This window comes from Pseudochaenichthys georgianus, chromosome 4 (genome assembly GCF_902827115.2).
Source record: "Pseudochaenichthys georgianus chromosome 4, fPseGeo1.2, whole genome shotgun sequence".
Taxonomy (NCBI): Eukaryota; Metazoa; Chordata; class Actinopteri; order Perciformes; family Channichthyidae; genus Pseudochaenichthys; species Pseudochaenichthys georgianus.
Genome location: NC_047506.1, coordinates 8,237,207 through 8,257,009, shown reverse-complemented (window position 1 = coordinate 8,257,009; position 19,803 = coordinate 8,237,207). Strand labels below are relative to the sequence as shown.

The window sequence follows — 19,803 nt, the reverse complement described above, 5'->3', positions numbered from 1 at the left end:
GTGTTATGAAGGTTTTTATGCATGTAAACGGTGTGCAGAGTCAAAACCCTCAAAGTACACCATGTAGCGAGTAAAACTCTAACACAGAGAAGAACTCCCCAAAACGCCTCGTTGGTGAAACGTCATCATCCATTTGATTCTTCCGGGTACATCAGGACGTCATGTTGTAACCGGAACGAAATGGACCAATCCGTGGAGCCGTTACGTTAAGCCCCCGCTGATTGGTCCAAATTGACCAATCCACGGACTTCCTCACACACACGCAGCTCAGCTGATGTCTCATCCGGGCTGCTGCTGATAACAGACAGTTGGGATCGCGGCGAAATTCTCTCTGCAGACCCATTCTCACAGCGTTTACCAACCCTTTTCTTACTCAATATCAAGCCACACTTATTGTTTTTACTTCGGCTGAGACTATGTGTGTGCTCAGGGTGAGTTTGGCTGTGTTTCGCTGTGTATCGCTAAACAAGGAAATCACACCTCTACGGAGCTCAGCGCGATTCACAACGTGAAACAATCGGACGTTGTGAATCACCCCGAACACACACAAAGTCTCAGCCGAAGTAAAAACAATAAGTGTGGCTTGATATTGAGAAGAAAAAGGTTGATAAACGCTGTGAGAATGGGTCTACAGAGAGAATTTCGCCGCGATCGCAACTGTCTGTTATCAGCAGCAGCCCGGAGGAGACATCAGCTGAGCTGCGTGTGTGTGAGGAAGTCTGTGGATTGGTCAATCGGAGCACACTGGGCTCACAGGGAGGGGGGCAAGAGTTCCAACGAGCCGTTTAGTGGCGAGAGTGAATACACGTAGTTTACAGAGATGCTGTATGCGAAACAATGTGAGTTTGGAAAATTGCACAGTATTTTTCTATTGTAATATCCCTCAACAATGGTATTATGATCAGTAGAAAGGACCATGACATGCAGACCCGGCGGCAGACATACGTCTCTGGGCGGGCATTTGATGTACTAGGGCGGGCCCACTCCGAAACTTACATTTCCCGGGAAAACTGAATTGTGAAAGAGCTGACATGCTGAAAACCCAACCCCTGCAGGGGGTCTGGGGAGATTCTCCCCCAGGAGATTTTTTGAAATACTAACATAAAATACACATTCTGGTCCTCTCTTGAGAAGAAAAATAAATAAATCTATTACTACACAACATGTTTAAAAAAAATGAATGCCATTTCAGTTTTTTGTTACTTTGTTCTGAAAGCTGAACCTGCTGCTCCTCACAGAGAGAAGAGGGAAGAGGCTGTGAATGACTTTACATTGTGGATAAGGGTGGATTGCCCACATTGTGCTGTGTGTCAAAATGAAAGACAGCCCACACATCAATCATCAAACCGTGGGGTCTTATTTAATTGCGTGTTGATTTCTATCAACACGTAATGTTGTATCGATGTATATAGAGATGTACTGTAACTACAGCAAAAATATTCTCCGTCGGGACTTCCTGCAACAACACCACGTCGTTATCTTGATTCTGATTGGCCAGAAGACATGATCAAAGATGTTCTATTGAGAAGATGATCACTACGTGACAAAAGTTTCCAAACCGTTTCTAGTCTTCGGTATTTCCAGACAAGTGACTGCTGAAATCAATCTTACTAACTGCTGTCTGTGCAATTTACTCCGCGCGAGTTGGCGGACTTTATTTAGCTTACTTTAAAGCCATTTATTGGTATGGCTGTAGCCTACCCAAGTATACCCTGGCGCCGCCACTGAACATAATAATAAAACAATTAAAATGTTGTATTCAGCCCTGATTAAAACAGCGGGCCCAAATCCTGGATGGTCGGGCCCAAATCCTGGATGGGCGGGCCCGGGCCCAAATCCTGGATGGGCGGGCCCGGCCCCATGGGGCCCGCCCATGACGCCGGGTCTGATGACATGTGACCTTTAAAGCAACACAACACAAAATGTGGCCTTCTCCGCAGATCAAACCGAGCTCCTCACATTCACAGCTCATACAAACAGGGAATTGAGCAGTTCTAAAGCTATTTCATAACCCTGCAGTGATTAAAGAAATTAATAAAAGACATGCATTTTATGGAAATACTCCCACATACTGTATGTCTGAAAATTGCAAACTCTGTTTCTTTGCCAATTGGTATGGTAGGTGTTTTTAAATTGGGATGTCATATTGCTTAATTATATAAAAGTCCTGAAATATTCATATATAATTAAGACCTGAAAAAACCTTAGAGGACACATTTTTATAAATAAGAAAAGGTTGATGTTAGCAAATAGTTAAGTGACAAAAAAGATTATGTGTAAGACCAGCACAGACACGAGTCAGCTACAATTGAGATGATTGCTTAACAGTATCACATCAGCATGGCTCTGGGGCCATAAACCTCTAAAACCATATGTGATTTCACTAAAGCCAGGGTTTGATCCATCATCACTGTCCTAGGAATGTCCGTTTCTCTGTCTGCTGGCTTTTATTGTTGTCATTTTCCTTTCTTCTTAATATACATGTAATTTGTACAGTGATTTATGGTTTTCATGGCTGTTATTACATTTCCTCTTCCCTTGTTGCCGTGTCGAATGGCTAAACCAGCCAGCCCTCTCAGCCCCGCGGTCCAAATAAAAGTGACGGGCTGACCGTAAAGACCCTGTTCTACCAAGCAGGTTCCTCTCTGCATCTCCGCCTGTAATTCCCATTACTGCCCTGGACTCCAGGAGCTCACATCGCAAAAACCTGTTCACTCCTACCTCTTACCCCCCCGACCTCCTCTTTTTCCCCCTCTTCTCCAACACATTAAAACACTATTGTGCATCATTCAAAACAATTACAGTAAAGTTTGTGACTAGGACACAAGAGGGACATACTTGAGTCTAGACTGAGGAAGTGATGTAACAGGCATATATGTGCTATGTGGTCAGTGAGCGACATACTTTTGGCCTCTTTAAAGAAGAGGAATGGTTTTCAGCCAGCACTATTTTAAGCGTTGCAAATCGCTTCATATCTTTTCTCTGCAAAGCTTCATTCACATTTGATCCACGGTTAACGCTCTGAGCTAAAACCCAGCTCTCCTTGTCATCTCTTATTGATTTAAAAAATACAGCAGTCAGGTCCTCAAGTGTAATTCATTTTTGCAAAACTGAAAAAAAGGTCAGCAGAACCCACAGGCTTTGAACACAGATCATACATTTGATTTATGTTTGATATGCAGTTTTCCAATAAAGAAATAGTGGCTCCTTGCCTAAAAATCTAACTAAAAGAAAAATGAAATATTATTTCGGTTTATAAAATATGCTGACTGATCTCCTCTTCCCTCCAACAGAAACCTAAAGACTTCTTCAATCCTCTGGTAGCTCAGGAGCCACATTTCACTTTAAGCTCATAAACCTCACTTTCGAACAAATCCTATTTTTATATACACTGTCTGATGAAGTGATAACACCGGAATAACGTTACCTCTGGGGCGGTGTGAGAGACACAGAGGCCAATATATATCTTTAAGACTGTGAAGGTAACCACAAAGGCATCAGTGGATAAATAATGACCACTCATTTTAAAGTTCACTACACTGATCTGAAATTTCAACTCGCTTGCATCATTTGTCTCAATTGCAAAATCAACCTGCGAGCACGAACACGAGGTGGCTTTTAATGCGATTTAAAATGATGGGAAGTGGAATGTATATCTTGAATAGATATCTGTGAAACAAAACGTATTTATTAAAAAACTTCATCTCAAAATAAAATAATAGCAAACAGTTTATGTTTATGTTTATGTTTCATCCAAGCTAGTACAATGTATTGCATATGTAACATCAATACATCTCAATTTGTGCTATGATTAATTTCCCTTTTGTAATGTTTTGGAGATGATAGACGCCCTTCTCGTGGGTGTGGTTAAAAGCCACATTGTTTTGCATGGGTTAACAGTAACACTCAAACACGTCGTTCTCTGCCTTATACAAGGGAGCACTCAGACTGAAATTGTCAGAAAAGCTTGTCACTCCCTCCAGGAGCTCACCTGGTCTCAACATGTTCATCCACTCTGAACTGCTGATTCTACTTGCGCTGACTCTTGGTGGTCAAGGTAAGTTAAGTTGCATTTTTACACATAAATACACGTTTTCATCCAGGTTTTTATAAAATGCATTCTGCACTGTTGGTACACAAAGCACCATAAACAGCATATATGTAAAACATATGTAAAAACAAATATCCCTCAGTTCGCACAGGAAAGATCATCGGCGGACATAAAGCTGCTGCACATAGCAGGCCATACATGGTTCTGTTGAAGACAGAAATGGACGATGGCACCACCAAACACTGCGGTGGCTTCCTTCTGAACGAGGATTTTGTGATGACTGCAGCCCACTGCCAAGCCAGGTCAGTTAAACACTCATGCATTAGGAATTCAATATAAAAAGCGCTCTTAATCGATCTATTTGGAATGATGGCTTCAATAATTGTGAGAAAAAAATTGTAAAATTGTATCCATACATTTTTTTGTTTTTGTTCCGAGTTAAAGACTAAGCATTTATTCTTACATCATATTTTGCATTTCATTTTGTCATTTTAGGTCTTACACTGTGTTACTAGGAGTTCACAATGTAAAACATAAAGATGAAATACAGCGTATAAATGTGGATCAAACATTTCCTCACAAAGACTACAACGCAACTAATTACAAAAACGATATCATGCTTCTTAAGGTAAGACAAATGTTTCCTTTGAAAGCGGAAATGAGTTTCTAAACTATTTTAGTCATTTTCCAATGTTTGTTTGTAATTATGTTTATTGCAAATGCTATTGAACGCCTTAATCAATAAGAGGTTTGAAACGTATGACTTAATCAGGCAAATGTGAGCACTGGAATTAATATTTGAGCTTAATTATGTGTTAATTTTTCTTTCCATTTTCTTAAAGTTGAGCTCCAAGGCAAATTTCTGCGAAAATGTGAGACCCATTGCTCTTCCAAGCCAACATGAAGCCTCTCTGCCAAAATCATGTTCGGTCTCCGGCTGGGGGATAACAGACAAGACCAACAAATATATGTCTGTAGTACTCATGGAAGTCAATGTTAAACTCACTGACAATAAGCTGTGTGCTAAGGGCAACTTGTACTGCTCCGAGGGAGACATTGGACCCGGTGAGGTAAGTCTTTCTCTATAACATGAGATGGACAAAGTCATAAGTTATAACTGATTCAGCATTAAAGCCATCACTGTACTTCCAGGGAGACTCTGGTGGTCCGCTGGTGTGCGAAGATGAGAAGGCATACGGGGTGGTGTCCCACAAATTCAAACCAGACTCAGGAGGCCAACAAATCAATTGTTATGCCAAGATTACTGACTACAGCAGGTGGATCTATTTGACCATGACTAAAGCCTGAAAAAGCTCTCAGACAATTGGGGCTGAATTGATGAAATCACAACATTTGTATTGACTGTTTGCATGACATTTAATCGGTCCTATCTAATAGACTTGTATCACAACGTGTTCAATAGCAATGAGACTGATGGACCAAAGTCTGAACTTGCTTGCTTTAGACAGATTTAATGACAATGTGCTCCACTTTGATGTTTCCAAATGATAATGTAACCTTTTGTATGGCAAGTGTAATCACATCAAGGTTAAATATGAAATATTGTGACTTTTATGGTATAGCTAATTTTCTGCTGTTGGGGCCACAAACCTGATCTTTTAAACATAGATTATTTAAGCTATGTTCAAATGAAACCAAGCACATAAAGGTTTTTTCATGGATACACTGATAAGTTTAGACATAATGTACTTAAATAAATGTTGTTGGTTTGTATTAACTACTGTATATTATCCTGCTTTTAAATACATTAACAATAAATACATCATCAAAGAGGACACAGGATCTTTTAAGTTTGTTTTGTACCACCTTTTTATTAATAAACTGTTGCCCATGTTCTCTCAGTTTCATTGTGCACTTAACAAAAAGACAACGCTGCCTCCTAGTGCCCAAGTTTTAACGGTGCAGCAAAAACCAGACATTGCATTGGTAGCTATATCAGACAGAGAGGTACAATTATTGAGCCTGCTCTGAATGCAAAGTTGTGCTAAGTAAATAAAAGTGTCTTGGCTTGCTTTAGATCAGGGGTGTCCAAACTTTTTTCACTGAGGGCCACATACAGAAACATATGTGAGGGGCTGGAGGTATATTGCCTCATAAGTGAAGTTAGCATAATCAATCAAATGTAGGTACATTCTGGTTGATACTTGAATATGCTTTAAGAAACACAACAGCCTACATCTCAGCTCTCCGTAGGGTTTCATTCATTTTGTTGGCAGCTCATTCCTTAGAACAGGAGCCTCAGATTGATTATAACAAGGGGAAATATGAAGGGTCTATTTCAAGCTTGTTATTTAATTAAGTTATTGGGCTTTCTTTAATCAACTAAGATTTGTTTGAAAATGTTTCCTATTTTAATTGACTGAATTTATTTTAAAAGTGGGCTTATTAACACATGAATACTACTGTGTAATATATTTGTACATATATATTTAAGAAGTACAATATATGACAAGCACAAGTTTCATTTGTAGGCCATATTTCATTCAACTTTTTGAATTAGCTGAGGGCCGTTTCAAAATGGGCCGCGGGCCGCAGTTTGGACACCTCTGCTCCAGATGCATTCTATTAGTATCGTCACTTTTCAATAATTCAATCACATTTGGTTTAGAATTTTAAGATATTTTATTATGTATATATTAATGAGCCAGCTTTCTTCTTTTCCAATACAATGTTGCTAAAACCCCCAAATAAAATGATGCATACTGTACAAATACTTAAGTGCTACTGTTTCATCAAAATAGAACTCAAAGGATAGAAAGAACTCGTAAAAGTGCTGCCGATCAGAAGCGACAGGAGGATATTACCAGGATAACTGCTCCACCAAGCCAATTGCGGAGGAGAGATTGGGGAAATAAAAAAGATTCACATTGCCTTATCTCACACTCACTCAAATGCACTGGTGTTTGCACCCGTTACAGACTGCATCACCGTTCTACTGTAGGTGTTTAACCTAACTACAATCATTTTTAAAGAAAATGTGTTCACACAGCAGCAACTAAATAACGATTGTGACCGACTGTTCTGTTTTTAACAGTTTAACTGTTTGCCTCATCCTGTGCCTGGCACCTGCAACACTTCCTGCATCATTTCCTTTACCATGAACCAATGGACCCAACAATACACCCTTAAATAAAACAGGCTTGTTGTTATGTTATTTTCAATATAAGGATCTGATTATTACAAATGTGGCTTTAATTCATAAGCAGTATTAATGCTCTTGCTCCTTACCATGACAGAAACAATGGCCCATCAGATGCACGTCCATATCTCAAAAACAACCCGTCTCCCAAATGCAAAACCTTCTAACACGGTGTATTTATGTATATTTATACATATTATATTATTTGTTCTACTAAATCAAATGTGATATCAGATGAAAGCTAATTGTGAATGAAAAAGTGAGGAGTTTCAATGTTGCATTTTAGCACATTAGAAAAACAAAATCTGACAATGAATACGATTAATGTATCAGAAAAGGTCACCTCTGAAATGTCCCCTAATTTACTGCAACAAGCTGGTAAACAGTGAGGAGCTGCTGAATTGCACAACTTCACAAACATGTGCTAAACACGTACCGTAAGTAAAACCCTAAAATGAATAAGAGAAAGCAATGACTGATATTCTACTGCATCACAACTCACAGAGGATGTGGTGAATGATTAACATCTAAAAAAAAAGAATGTAGGAACAAGATGAACAACATGTTTGTAAGATTGGGCCAGCGCTAAAGACTTTTGCAAACAGTGGAGAGCGTGGAAAGCCCCTAACTCCTGCCTTCCCCAGAAATTGGATGATTACAAAAAAAAAGTAAAAGGGAGAGTTGGTTGGCAATTTAAATATAGCATTGCAACGGCAAATTAAAAGAAAACAATACGAAAAAGTGGGAAATAGGATGTATACTGTAGTAAACTGGGAATTGTGTCATACTGAGTGCAGAATATATACACAATATAACATCCACTCTCTTTAATGTGTCATTATGGTGTGAGCCATCTTGAGTCAGCTAGGAAGCTTGTTGTTCATCCTCAGTAGTTAGTTAGTTTAGTCAATTTATTGAACATGTCAGAAACAAAAAAATATAACAATAATATATATATATATTCTCTTTTTTTCTTCTTTTCACTCAGGTTAATAATTATAACAAAGTACCAAAAAAGAAAAAAAATAACAAAAAAATAATAAAAAATAAATAATAATAATAATAATAATTTTCAGATAGTCTCTGTTCATCTCGTAGTGGCTTCTTTGCAGCAATTGGACCATGAAGGCCTGGTTCACACAGTCTCCCCTGAACAGTGGATGTTGAGATCTGCTACTGGAGCTCTGTGATCATTTATTTGGGCTCTAATCTGAGGTGCTTTAATGTGTGGTTTCTGAGGCTGGTAACGCTGATGTATTTATCCTCTGCAGCAGAGGCGTCTCTTGCTCTTCCTCTCCCGGTGGGGTTAGGGTTAGGGTTAACCCTAACCCTAACCCATGAGAGCCAGTTTCATCATAGAGTTCGGTGGTTTTTGCGACTGCATTTGAGGATAAATTCAAAGTTCTTGACATTTTCCAGATCGACTGGCCTTCATTTCTTAAAGTGATGATGGACGGTCGTTTCTCTTTACTGAGTTGAGTCGTTCTTGCCATAATATGGATTACAACAGTAGTCAAATAGGGCTCTCCACTGTGCACTAACCCTACCTCTGCACAACACAACACAACTGACGGTCTCAAACACATTAAGTAATTCCACAAATGGACTCTTGACAAATCCAGGTGACGACATCATGACGCTGACTGAGAGAAGCCAAGAGTGTGCAAAGCTGTCATCAAGACAAAAGGGGACTACTTTGAAGAATATAAAAAAAAAATCATAATCTGGATTTTTTTTAACACTTTTTTGTTTACAATTCCATATGTGTTCATTCATAGTTTTGATGTCTTCATTATTAATCTATAAAATAGAAAAAGAGATGGTGTGTCCAAACGTTTGACTGGTACTGTATACGCCTAATCAATCTCAAGTAGCCAAGTGTCACAGACCGCTTTGCATCACACAGCCTTTATGTATACAGTCTATCTAACAGCCCAGATTTCTCCTCTTGCACAAATTTGTATCCAATTGTAACCAATCAATAATTACGTAGACTCCAGACTAATCCATTGTGCTTCCTCCAAGGACCATGTTTACGACGAAGAGTCCACAACCATCTTTTATCCCTCAGTTAACAGTCCTAATGTATTCATTCATGGCACTGCAACACACTGATTGTCTGACATACTGTGACTGAGAAGAAGGTAAAGGCCATGGGATTCATTCTGGCCTCTGAACATAACTCTGAATACAACCTCAATTAATTAGAGACAACCTAAAGGTGATATATTGCGGTTTCACAACTCAGGCAGAGGAAGTTGCTCTTGATATGATCTATATCTCCTCTTCATTTCTAAAGTAGCTAAACCACTTATAAACAGTTCAAAGGATGTGACCAAGCTTTACCCAGAAACAAGTCTCAGAGTTTACTGGAATCAGACCCTGCTGTACCAAAAATAAAGATCGTATCTCCAATTAATTCAAATATACTTAGATCAATTAGAATGGAAGGCTTAAAAGTTAGAAAGTGGTGGTCTTAACAATTGTGATCTGAGGGTAGCTATTGTAGGTATGTCACAAAATATGCAATACATGAATACATTGTCACAACACACTACCCAATTGACTTTTTACTAAACGTCCCTTTAACAATGTTTTATTCATTCATTTGTTTATTTGACACGGTAGTGAACATAATTTGCTCAAGAGTTACCTATAAGAAAAGATCCGATCTGTAGCCCCTGATTATCTGGCCATAGCTTAGCAAACATAGCATGTTGAAATGTTGTGGCTCTTAAAAAAACAATTCTCAATATATTCAAAACTTTAGAAAGTGGTGACTCTTTATAAACATAAGAGCACTAGTATTGGTGAATAGATTACAGTGATTCTTACATTAACTGCCAATGACAGCATGCCAGCCTGACTAGCTTACTTCCTAGAACCTGCACAATACCCAAAAGAGAGGATATGTCATTGTCTCTATGACATATGCTACATTACACAATTGTATGTATTTAAAAAGTGCTGTTTATGTGCAGTATCTCCAACATACAATTCTGTAATACTAACTCTGTACATGAAAGTACTACCTTTAGTCTCAGTCTTTAAGCATACATCAAGTATTTGGTAATTATTTGCATATATGAACCTTTAACATTTAAAAAGGAATCATCCCGAAATGTGGCTGAAGCCAGAGATTGATCCAAGTGGGTATTGAGTGTTCACATTAGCAAAAGTGTATGCTAGCTGCAGCAGCCAGTATCGTGTGTGGGCAACTGAGTATACATACTGTAAAGAGAAGGTCTTTTACAAACAACATTTTAAGGGTCTCTCCCAACTGGATGTTCAAAAAAAATACTGTTTACATCCCAATGCATGTCTGTCTCTATGATGTGTCTAGTGATGTTCGCAGAAATGCTAACTTGATGTCAGCAATTTTTGCAGCCCAAATCTTATGAAGATGATCATTGGTTATGAATTCAGGTTGGATCCTGTTACTTGATACATTATAATTAACTGAGTGCCTGATGAAGCATCAAACTCAACACACAGCTTGTCCTCTCTCAGAACTCGATGATAATGTAAATAATATGTCTTGCTGCCTAATAGTAATAGTCTCTGTAGGTACTCAATCCACAAAAATTACCACTCTTTTAGATCATTGCATCTTCTTTAGAGCGAAACATACAATTTCAGGCTTTCTGTGTAGCCTGGATATGAGCCAATGCCATTTGCGTTCCAACCAGAAAGTGCAAAGAAGAGATAAAGTGCATGAGGCTGCGGCCCAGTGGTTTAGTGCGCTGATCTTCGGATCAGGAAGGCACTGTTTCAATACCCATACACAGCAACACTTCACCCTAAATTGCTCCTGTGGGGATTGCCCACATGTAATGAGGTTCAAGTATCAAGGTTGTATCAAATGTGTGGCAAGTTACAGATAAGTTTGTATAAAATACATATTTACAGATAAGGTTTGAAGCATACAGTATATGGAAAACTGCAGGCATATATAAGTTAAATACAGTCTTAATAAACTTTAAATACAGACATATATACAAATGTGCACTAAGCAGCGTGAGGTCCCTGAGTGTTAGGCACTACAATTAGTAATATTATTAAATTAGTAATGATTCAGGTGTGTCATCACTATAGAAAGTCCTGTTTATTTCTATTTCCAGGAATTGTCCTAATTGCTAAGTTGGTCTTTGTTAAGACAGGTCTATAGATTAGACTTGATGTCAGTTGCACCAACAAAACTTAAGCCTAGTGTTAAGTACGTCTGATCATGTTCATGTGAATGCCCCCTGACTATGTCTATTGCCAAGGAGCCTTTGTTGCCAGGAGACTGTGTTAACAATATCCTATTTTGTGGCAATGTTATGGCAGATAAAAAAATTAAGAAATGGTCAATTTCACAGACTTTACGTTTTAAAAACCACATGCACTATAGTGTACGTACTTATATAATGTTTTAGACTTGTATTTTTTGGATCAAACTTGCCATGCTCTGGAGGAGATAGACACGCCCTGTTCATGAATGTAGTTAAAAGCCACATGGTTTGTACACTGTATGCAAAATGCACAAACACTTCCTTTTCTCGGTTATACAAGGAAGCATTTAAAGATTGAAATTGCCAGTGACGTGTGTCAGTCCTTTCAGAAGCTCAGCGAGACGCTGGTCTCACCATGTTTATCCGCTGTGAACTGCTGACACTGATACTCGCGCTGACTCTTGGTGGACAAGGTACGTTTTTCTTTTGTTGCATTATATACACTTTAGCTGTGTTTAAGATTGCAGTTTAAACCTAATCACATGAGGAACTATATCTCACTGTCAGTACTGTTAGACATAAAAGGCATAAGGATTCATTATTTGTTTTATTAGTCTCTTTTGTCAGTAAGTTTAGTTTTGATCCCAAATGCACTTCCTCTCAGTTCATACAGGAACAATCATTGGAGGTCAAGTGGCACAAAGCAGGCCATACATGGTGCTTTTGGAGTTTCATCAGGCTGATCAAATAAAAAACTGCGGTGGCTTCCTTCTGAACGCGGATTTTGTGATGACTGCAGCCCACTGCCATTCATGGTCAGTTTAACTTCGTTTACGTTCTGACCTTCTGACTGACTTACTCAAAACTACTCAGAGATACATTTTCTGCACTTTTGTCATTTCAGTTCTTACAAAGTCTTTCTAGGAGTTAACAATTTCTCGAACACAGCTGAACTACAAACCCTAAGTGTCGAGAAATCATATCCACATGAAGACTACACGGGTGGTTTTGGAAATGACATAATGCTTCTTAAGGTGAGTGTAAAACTCATTTTAAATAGAATTTTAAATCTGCACTAAACAGCAGGAATGTGTGATTAACACTTTTTTGTTCCTCATCTCATTAGAAAATGCCATATTGAATGAATTAATCCTAAAATACTCAACAATTTGACTTTAATACTTTCTAAATATAAAAAAATATTTTCTCTCCGTTTCTAAAGTTGAGCTCCCAGCCAATCCTCAGCAAAAGTGTGAGACCCATTGATATTGCATGCCAAGGTGATGAGTTTCTGCCAAAATCCTGTTCGACCTCCGGCTGGGGGAGAGCAGACAAGAACGAAACATTCATGTCTCATGTACTCATGGAAGCTAATGTAACGCTCATCAACGATAAGGAGTGTAATGAGGACAAATTGTACTGCTCTAAGGGAGAGCCTAGACCAGCTCCGGTAGGTATAGCTACACATCACAAGCACAAACAAACACTGGTCAACAGGCATATTATTTCAAAGCAATCACTGTATACTGTTCATGTACTTGCAGGGAGACTCTGGTGGTCCACTGGTCTGCGAAGGTGAAAAGGCCTACGGGGTGGTGTACGCGGCCTTACGATACACCACAGACAGCCCGTTATTGTACGGTTATACTAAGATTGCCGAGTACAGCAACTGGATCCATTCGATTATGGGAAGCTCTGATACCTGCAACAACTGATCGATTAAACCTCAATGTTTAAATGTGGTGTTTGTCGCTCAGCAAATTGAAAGCAAGAACATAAAGGTTATTACAAAGCTCAACTATATTCAAGAAGCTTTTCATGGTACAAGGCCTGAAATGTAAAAAACGTAGTGTTTGCTGCTTAATGCTGTTGAATGGATGCAATGTCTGGATTAATATTGCCCTCTACCACTTTATGCATCTTCTTTTCGACTTGATGAGAACATAAGATCCTCCATGTTTGTTATGAACCATCTTTTTAAACAATAAAATCGTGTTGCTGTTGCTCTCAGTAAATCTGTCCACTTTTCTGTTTATTTTTCAAAAGGACAACACTGCCTCCTTGTGAACAAATACTATCTGTGCAGCAATGGCGTTCTCTAAAGTCAGAACCAGTCTCGGCCTGTTGTGAAAAAGATCCTCCAATTGCATTTTTAGCAATAACTGACAGGGGTCACATCGAGTTATACAATCTCACAAGTTTCCAAATGATGAGATTATCTGTGCATTAAATGAGGTTAGGCATACTATCAGGGCACCTTGCTTCATAACCATTCCACATTAAGCTAAAGCATGCTCGAACTACACAAATCTTAAATAACAAACATGTTTACTGTCAGAAAGTAAAAACAGAATAAACCTGGTATCAGTCAATAGTGATGTAACACTGTTCATACAGAGAAGTGTTTGGGGATATAAAATTAAATGACTAAGACTAAATAGAAAGATGGGAGTTTTGACCAATGCTTCTACTTGCACTTCTGTCGAAAGTCACCTGCTTTTGGAGGCACGTCATAGTGCCCTCATATGATAGTGTTATTATTATATCAATTTATGATCACTGATAGGTTATAAAAAGTGCCATCTCTTCCGTTCATAGTTATCTTACATATCTACACATGAAGCACGAGAAACATGTACATCTAATAAGCTATAAAATGCTTTACATTCTAGTAAAAGGCCCAATTTGTATAGAGATCAAATTAATTAACGTCATCTGGATCCAAAGATAACAGTAATGCACATTAGTATTTTGGTGAGATACATGTTTATTTATGACCAGCGTCTCAAAAAGACAGTTCGAGCCATGTATATTGATGCTCACAAGTGGAAGAAAGCTTTTACACTTGAGACTGAAGCTTGCTTTTAGCACCACCATCAGGAATTTTATATTTTACATGACCATAGGTGACAGCATTGTTAAAAACAAACATATAGACAGCATGTACAAGCACACAACTTGCATGTATAAATCATGCTGGACATTTTTATTTATTTACCAATTTACAACCGTTTTAAGATGTAGTTCTTTTAATGGTTACTAGATCCTGGCTTCACTGCTTAATGTCCCTGAGTCCCATGGTTTGACAAAGGCCAGGGGTGATATCAATCTATTGCTACAGATATGATGTTATGCTATTGGCAGGTCAAATATTTCTGGAAAAGCTTCATCCCCACAAAAAAAGAAGTAACTTGAGTTTAAAGCACAATATTTCATAACATAGCTATATTGGAGTAGTAGTGTGTTATGTTGAAGGACCATATAAGCATCCTTCGACTGTATAATCATTTTAGATCTTGTAATAAATTAAAATAAACGCTGCAAAATCCTAATCCTGTTTAATTACGTAACGGGTAGATGGACCCATTTAAGGGGGTGTTGTAAATTAACATACTATTAAATTAGGGCAAGTGCTTTTAGAGTTCTCAGAAAGTTGTAGCAAGGCGTGACGAGGACTTTTCATATTTCATTAAAGCTGCACTAACAGTGGAAACATTACATAACAACCTACTTTAGATACATTATACTCACCCTAGTGGCTCTGATGGCTCTGTAGTGGATCTCCACATCATCCTGGAATGAAGAAAACACAACAGTGCAATCGTGGTTATACATGATGCATCAGTAACAACAATATATATCGATGTCAGATATAAAAAATTATAGAAACAGAATTTGTGGGTTTATAAACTTTATAGGATGTATGCTTTATTTGTATTTGTTAGTAGGTAGTGTTCGTTTTAGTTACTATTTTGAAAAGTAAAAGGGTTTGATTAGCAATGTTCTCCTTTTTCTTCAGTCTATTAGGCCAGTTTTAGTTGGTAGTTTTATAATAACACTTTCAATCAGTATCATGGGCTCCGATAAGTTGTTGTTTAGTTGAGCTCTTGTATGGGCCCAGAACTTTTTACATGTTAATTGTTTGCTTTATTTTGGGTAAATAAATCCCCCTTTTAGAACATCTACATGTTTGGGCCCTTAAACAAAATAAATTAAGATTTAAATGTTGCTTTTGTTAACACTGTCAGTGAGTATTTTATATATATATATTTTTTTTTTTTGTTTAATTGAATGAAATACAAATACAAAAAGTTTTTAACATTTCGCCTGTTGTTTTTATATCTCTGTAACTGCCAATTTGTTTTCAGTATTGTAAACAAAAGAAAGTATTTATGGCAAGGCTGTAAATAGACAGCAATATTTCCAAATATAATCCAAACATCCCTTTTGACCGTTTTTATAACCCTGAAAATTGTGATATAGGCTACCCACCAAAATACTCCCAACATATACTGTTGTGTTAATATGTATTTGTTGAGGTTAGCTGATAATAAATTAGGTAGAAGTTGTGTTAAGCTAACTCCTTGGACCTTAAATTCAGTGGTGTAAAGTAACGAAGTACAATCAAGTACTTGTGACGTTTAGATACTACTGGGACCCCAAAGCAGAGACTGACAAAAATAAAGTTTCAAAAAGTTTAATAGACAAGGTAATCCAAGGCAGGTACTGACGACAGGGAGCTTGGCTGGCCGTAGTAAACCAAAAACAAAGCTGCGGAAAAACGTTTCCGACCAAAACTCAAAAATAACTCCTAAACCAACTACAACAGACTCCAGGCTGCAGAAAGGCACTCCGGACCGCGGGACAGCATGAAAAATACTCTGGCAGAGAAGTGAGGTGAGGGCCAGGCTCTTAAAGAGCAGGTAATCAAGTGAGTGGGGACAGGTGTGCCTCATCTGCAGCCAGGAGTAACCAGCCACGCCCCCCTGTCACACACCAGCCCTGCAGAGACAGAAAGACAGAGTAGTGAGGGGTAAAAGGAGCACACAACAAGTTAAACACAAAAACAACAAAAGCCCCATGCAAAACATAACAGTACCCCCCCCTCAAAGGACGCCTCCTGGCGGCCTACCAGGACTATCCGGGAAACGGACATAAAATTCTCTCAAGAGTTTTGGGTCCAAAATCAGCGAGCGAGAAACCCATTGTCGCTCCTCTGGCCCATACCCCACCCAATCCACTAAATACTGGTATCCACGGCCCCACCTTCGAACCTTCAGCAACCTCCGTACAGTGAAGGCCGGGTGGTTGTCGATGAGCCGGGGGGGTGGAGGGGGTTTGGTTGGAGGGCAAAGAGGGCTGCAGGAAACTCTCTTAAGGAGTGACACATGAAAAGTGGGGTGCACATTCAAGGCAAGAGGCAACTTAAGCCTAACCACACTAGGATTGATGACCCGTTCTATCTCATAAGGTCCAATGTACCTGGGAGTGAGTTTCCGAGAATCCGTTTGAAGAGGGATGTCACGGGAGGAAAGCCAAACCTTCTGGCCCGGTTGGTAATCCGGAGCTGGTCGTCGATGACGATCCGCCATCCTCTGGTTCCGGGCGGAGGTGCGGGTAAGAGCTGCCCGGGCTTCACGCCAGACTCTGCGGGCTCGCCGAAGATGCCCCTGTACTGAGGGAACTGCCACCTCTCTCTCTTGAACCGGGAAAAGGGGAGGTTGGAAGCCGTTGGAAGCCATAAAGGGTGACATACCTGTGGCAGAGCACACCAGGGAGTTGTGGGCGTACTCAACCCATGGCAGATGAAGAGACCATGAGGCTGGGTTTCGAGAGGCAACACAACGAAGAGCCGTTCCCAGGTCCTGATTTGCCCGCTCCGTCTGGCCATTGGTTTGGGGATGGTACCCAGAGGACAAACTGGCTGACGCCCCCAATGCCCGACAAAAGGCCTTCCAAACTTGGGAGGAAGACTGCGGACCCCTGTCTGAAACAATATCCTGAGGGATACCATGCAGCCTAAAAACATGCTGGGTGAGAAGAGTGGCAGTCTCGAGGGCAGAAGGTAGTTTAGGCAGGGGGACAAAGTGCACAGCCTTAGAGAAACGGTCAACGATGGTCAGAATAGTGTCATTCCCGTCTGATGGTGGGAGACCAGTCACAAAATCCACCGCAATGTGGGACCAGGGCCGGTGGGGAATGGGAAGTGGGCGAAGAAGGCCAGCGGGGGCCTGATGTGAGGCCTTGCTGCGGGCACAGATGGAACAAGCTGAGACATACTCCTTCGTGTCTGCGGACATAGTGGGCCACCAGAAGCATTGTCGAATTAGAGCCAGGGTCCGATGAAAACCTGCATGGCAGGCAACTTTGGACGTGTGTCCCCACTGGAGCACTGGAGATCTAACATCGGGGGAAACGAACAGCCGGTCTGGTGGACAATCCTGAGCCGCTGGATGGTCCTCCTGGGCCTCCTGGACCACCCTTTCAATCTCCCATCTAGCTGCTCCCACAACACAGGAAGATGGCAGAATGGTTGCATCCCTTGAGTCCTCCACTGGGGAAGCGAACTGCCGGGACAAGGCGTCAGCCTTCACATTCCTGGAGCCAGGCCGGTAGGTCAAGGTGAAGTTGAACCGTCCCAGGAAGAGAGCCCACCGAGCCTGGCGTGAGTTGAGCCTGCGTGCAGAGCGAAGGTAAGACAAATTCTTATGGTCCGTCCATACTATAAAAGGATGGTTGGCTCCCTCCAGCCAGTGCCTCCATTCTTGAAGGGCCAGAACCACTGCCAGCAACTCCCGATTACCAACGTCGTAATTCCTTTCAGCAGGGGTCAGCCGACGAGAGAAGAACGCACAAGGGTGGAGCTTCTGGTCTGCGGGGGAACGCTGGGATAAAACTGCCCCCACTCCAGAATCAGAGGCATCCACCTCCACCACAAACTGGACCCCTGGATCAGAATGAGAGAGCACAGGAGCAGTGGCAAACAGACATTTCAGTTTTACAAAAGCTGCCTCAGCTGCAGGAGACCACTCAAAAGGCAACTTGACAGAGGTGAGTTTAGTCAGAGGCACTGCTACCCTACTATAGTCCCGAATAAACCTTCTATAAAAGTTAGCAAAGCCCAGATACCTTTGCAACTGCTTCCTGTTAGAGGGAGTGGGCCACTCGGTCAATGCTTGGACCTTGGCGGGGTCAGTCCTTAATTGTCCCTTGTCGACGATAAAACCCAGGAAACTCACAGAAGAGGCATGAAACTCGCACTTCTCAGCCTTAACATACAGTCTGTTCTCAAGAAGTCTCTGCAGTACCAGCCTAACATGCTGGACATGCTCCTGAAGAGTGCGAGAGAAGATAAGGATGTCATCAAGGTACACAAAAACAAACCTGTTTAACATGTCACTCAATACATCATTAATCATATCTTGAAAAACCCCAGGTGCGTTCGTTAACCCAAAAGGCATTACTAAATACTCAAAATGTCCCCTGGGAGTATTGAATGCAGTCTTCCACTCATCCCCCTCCCTTATTCTCACCAAGTGGTACGCATTGCGAAGATCCAACTTAGTGAAGATGGTGGCTTCATGAAGGGGAACAAAGGCTGAGTCTATGAGTGGAAGGGGGTACTTGTTCTTGACTGTGATCTCATTAAGCCCTCTGTAGTCTATGCAAGGGCGTAGGGTCTTATCCTTCTTGTCCACAAAAAAGAAACCTGCGCCCATAGGCGATGAAGAGGGGCGAATAAGCCCAGCAGCGAGTGAGTCAGAGATGTAACTCTCCATGGCCTCCTTCTCTGGCCTAGAGATATTGTACAGTTTACTTGACGGAAAGGGGGTGCCAGGGAGCAAATCTATGGCACACTCGTAGGGCCGGTGAGGCGGCAAGGATAGGGCGTGGTCCTTGCTGAAAACCTCCTTGACACTGTGATATTCAGGGGGTACAGAGGTGAGATCAATGGGTTTGAGGGGGTCTGGTGCTCTAGTAACTGTGGGGGGTACAGCAGAGTGTAAGCAATGAGAGTGACAGAATAAACTCCAGTTAATGATAGACGAGTTGGCCCAATCTATGTGGGGGTTATGGAGCTTCAACCACGGAAAACCTAAAACGAGTGGCGACATGGGTGAGGGGATAAGGTACAGGGAGATTATCTCGTGATGGTTGCCAGAGATCTTGAGGGAAACTGGAGCAGTACGGTGAGTAACTTGGGCTAGGAGTCTCCCATCTAAGGCAAACACATCCTTAGGTTCTGGAAGAGGCTCAAAAGGAAGTTTAGACTGCATCACAAAGTCAGAGTCAATGAAATTGTCATCCGCACCAGAATCAATCAAGACCTGCAGCGGAACAGAGTTCTGAGACCAGGAAATAGTACCTTTGACTGGGATGCGGTTGGAGGAGGCTGAGTTGATAGAAGTGTGGCTCATCAGTGCTCCCCCTGTCGCTGATGAGCCATGTCTTTTGGCAGAGAGGGACAACCGGCGCTGACGTGACCAGCCTGGCCACAGTAGAAGCAGAGTCTCTGACGAAGCCGGCGTTGACGTTCTGATGGAGTAAGCGTCATCCTTCCCAGCTGCATGGGCTCCTCCATAAAGAAGGGAGAGACC

The 19,803-nt window shown here is 40.9% G+C and overlaps 2 protein-coding genes across 2 annotated transcripts; both read left to right on the top strand.

Moving 5' to 3' along the window:
* Nucleotides 1–3,936: 3,936 nt before the first annotated feature.
* Nucleotides 3,937–5,905, top strand: LOC117445273 (granzyme E). The gene is made up of 5 exons (XM_034080804.2): nucleotides 3,937–4,057; nucleotides 4,194–4,353; nucleotides 4,547–4,679; nucleotides 4,894–5,121; nucleotides 5,204–5,905. The coding sequence occupies exons 1-5, from the start codon at nucleotides 4,003–4,005 to the stop codon at nucleotides 5,357–5,359; spliced, it is 732 nt and encodes a 243-aa protein (XP_033936695.1). The 5' UTR covers nucleotides 3,937–4,002; the 3' UTR covers nucleotides 5,360–5,905.
* Nucleotides 5,906–11,751: 5,846 nt separating this feature from the next.
* On the top strand, nucleotides 11,752–13,444 carry LOC117445272 (granzyme B(G,H)-like). The gene is made up of 5 exons (XM_034080803.1): nucleotides 11,752–11,898; nucleotides 12,090–12,240; nucleotides 12,330–12,459; nucleotides 12,648–12,875; nucleotides 12,970–13,444. Exons 1-5 carry the CDS (start codon nucleotides 11,841–11,843, stop codon nucleotides 13,138–13,140), a joined length of 738 nt encoding a protein of 245 aa, XP_033936694.1. The 5' UTR covers nucleotides 11,752–11,840; the 3' UTR covers nucleotides 13,141–13,444.
* Nucleotides 13,445–19,803: the final 6,359 nt, after the last annotated feature.

Excerpts from the sequence above, each read along its gene's own strand:
- LOC117445273 (XM_034080804.2), top strand. The coding sequence starts at position 4,003 with ATGTTCATCCACTCTGAACTGCTGATTCTACTTGCGCTGACTCTTGGT. Across the intron at positions 4,058-4,193 it reads GCTGACTCTTGGTGGTCAAG|TTCGCACAGGAAAGATCATC; the intron begins GTAAGTTAAGTT and ends AATATCCCTCAG. Across the intron at positions 5,122-5,203 it reads GAGACATTGGACCCGGTGAG|GGAGACTCTGGTGGTCCGCT; the intron begins GTAAGTCTTTCT and ends CTGTACTTCCAG.
- LOC117445272 (XM_034080803.1), top strand. The coding sequence starts at position 11,841 with ATGTTTATCCGCTGTGAACTGCTGACACTGATACTCGCGCTGACTCTT. Across the intron at positions 12,241-12,329 it reads GCAGCCCACTGCCATTCATG|TTCTTACAAAGTCTTTCTAG; the intron begins GTCAGTTTAACT and ends TTGTCATTTCAG. Across the intron at positions 12,460-12,647 it reads ATGACATAATGCTTCTTAAG|TTGAGCTCCCAGCCAATCCT; the intron begins GTGAGTGTAAAA and ends CCGTTTCTAAAG.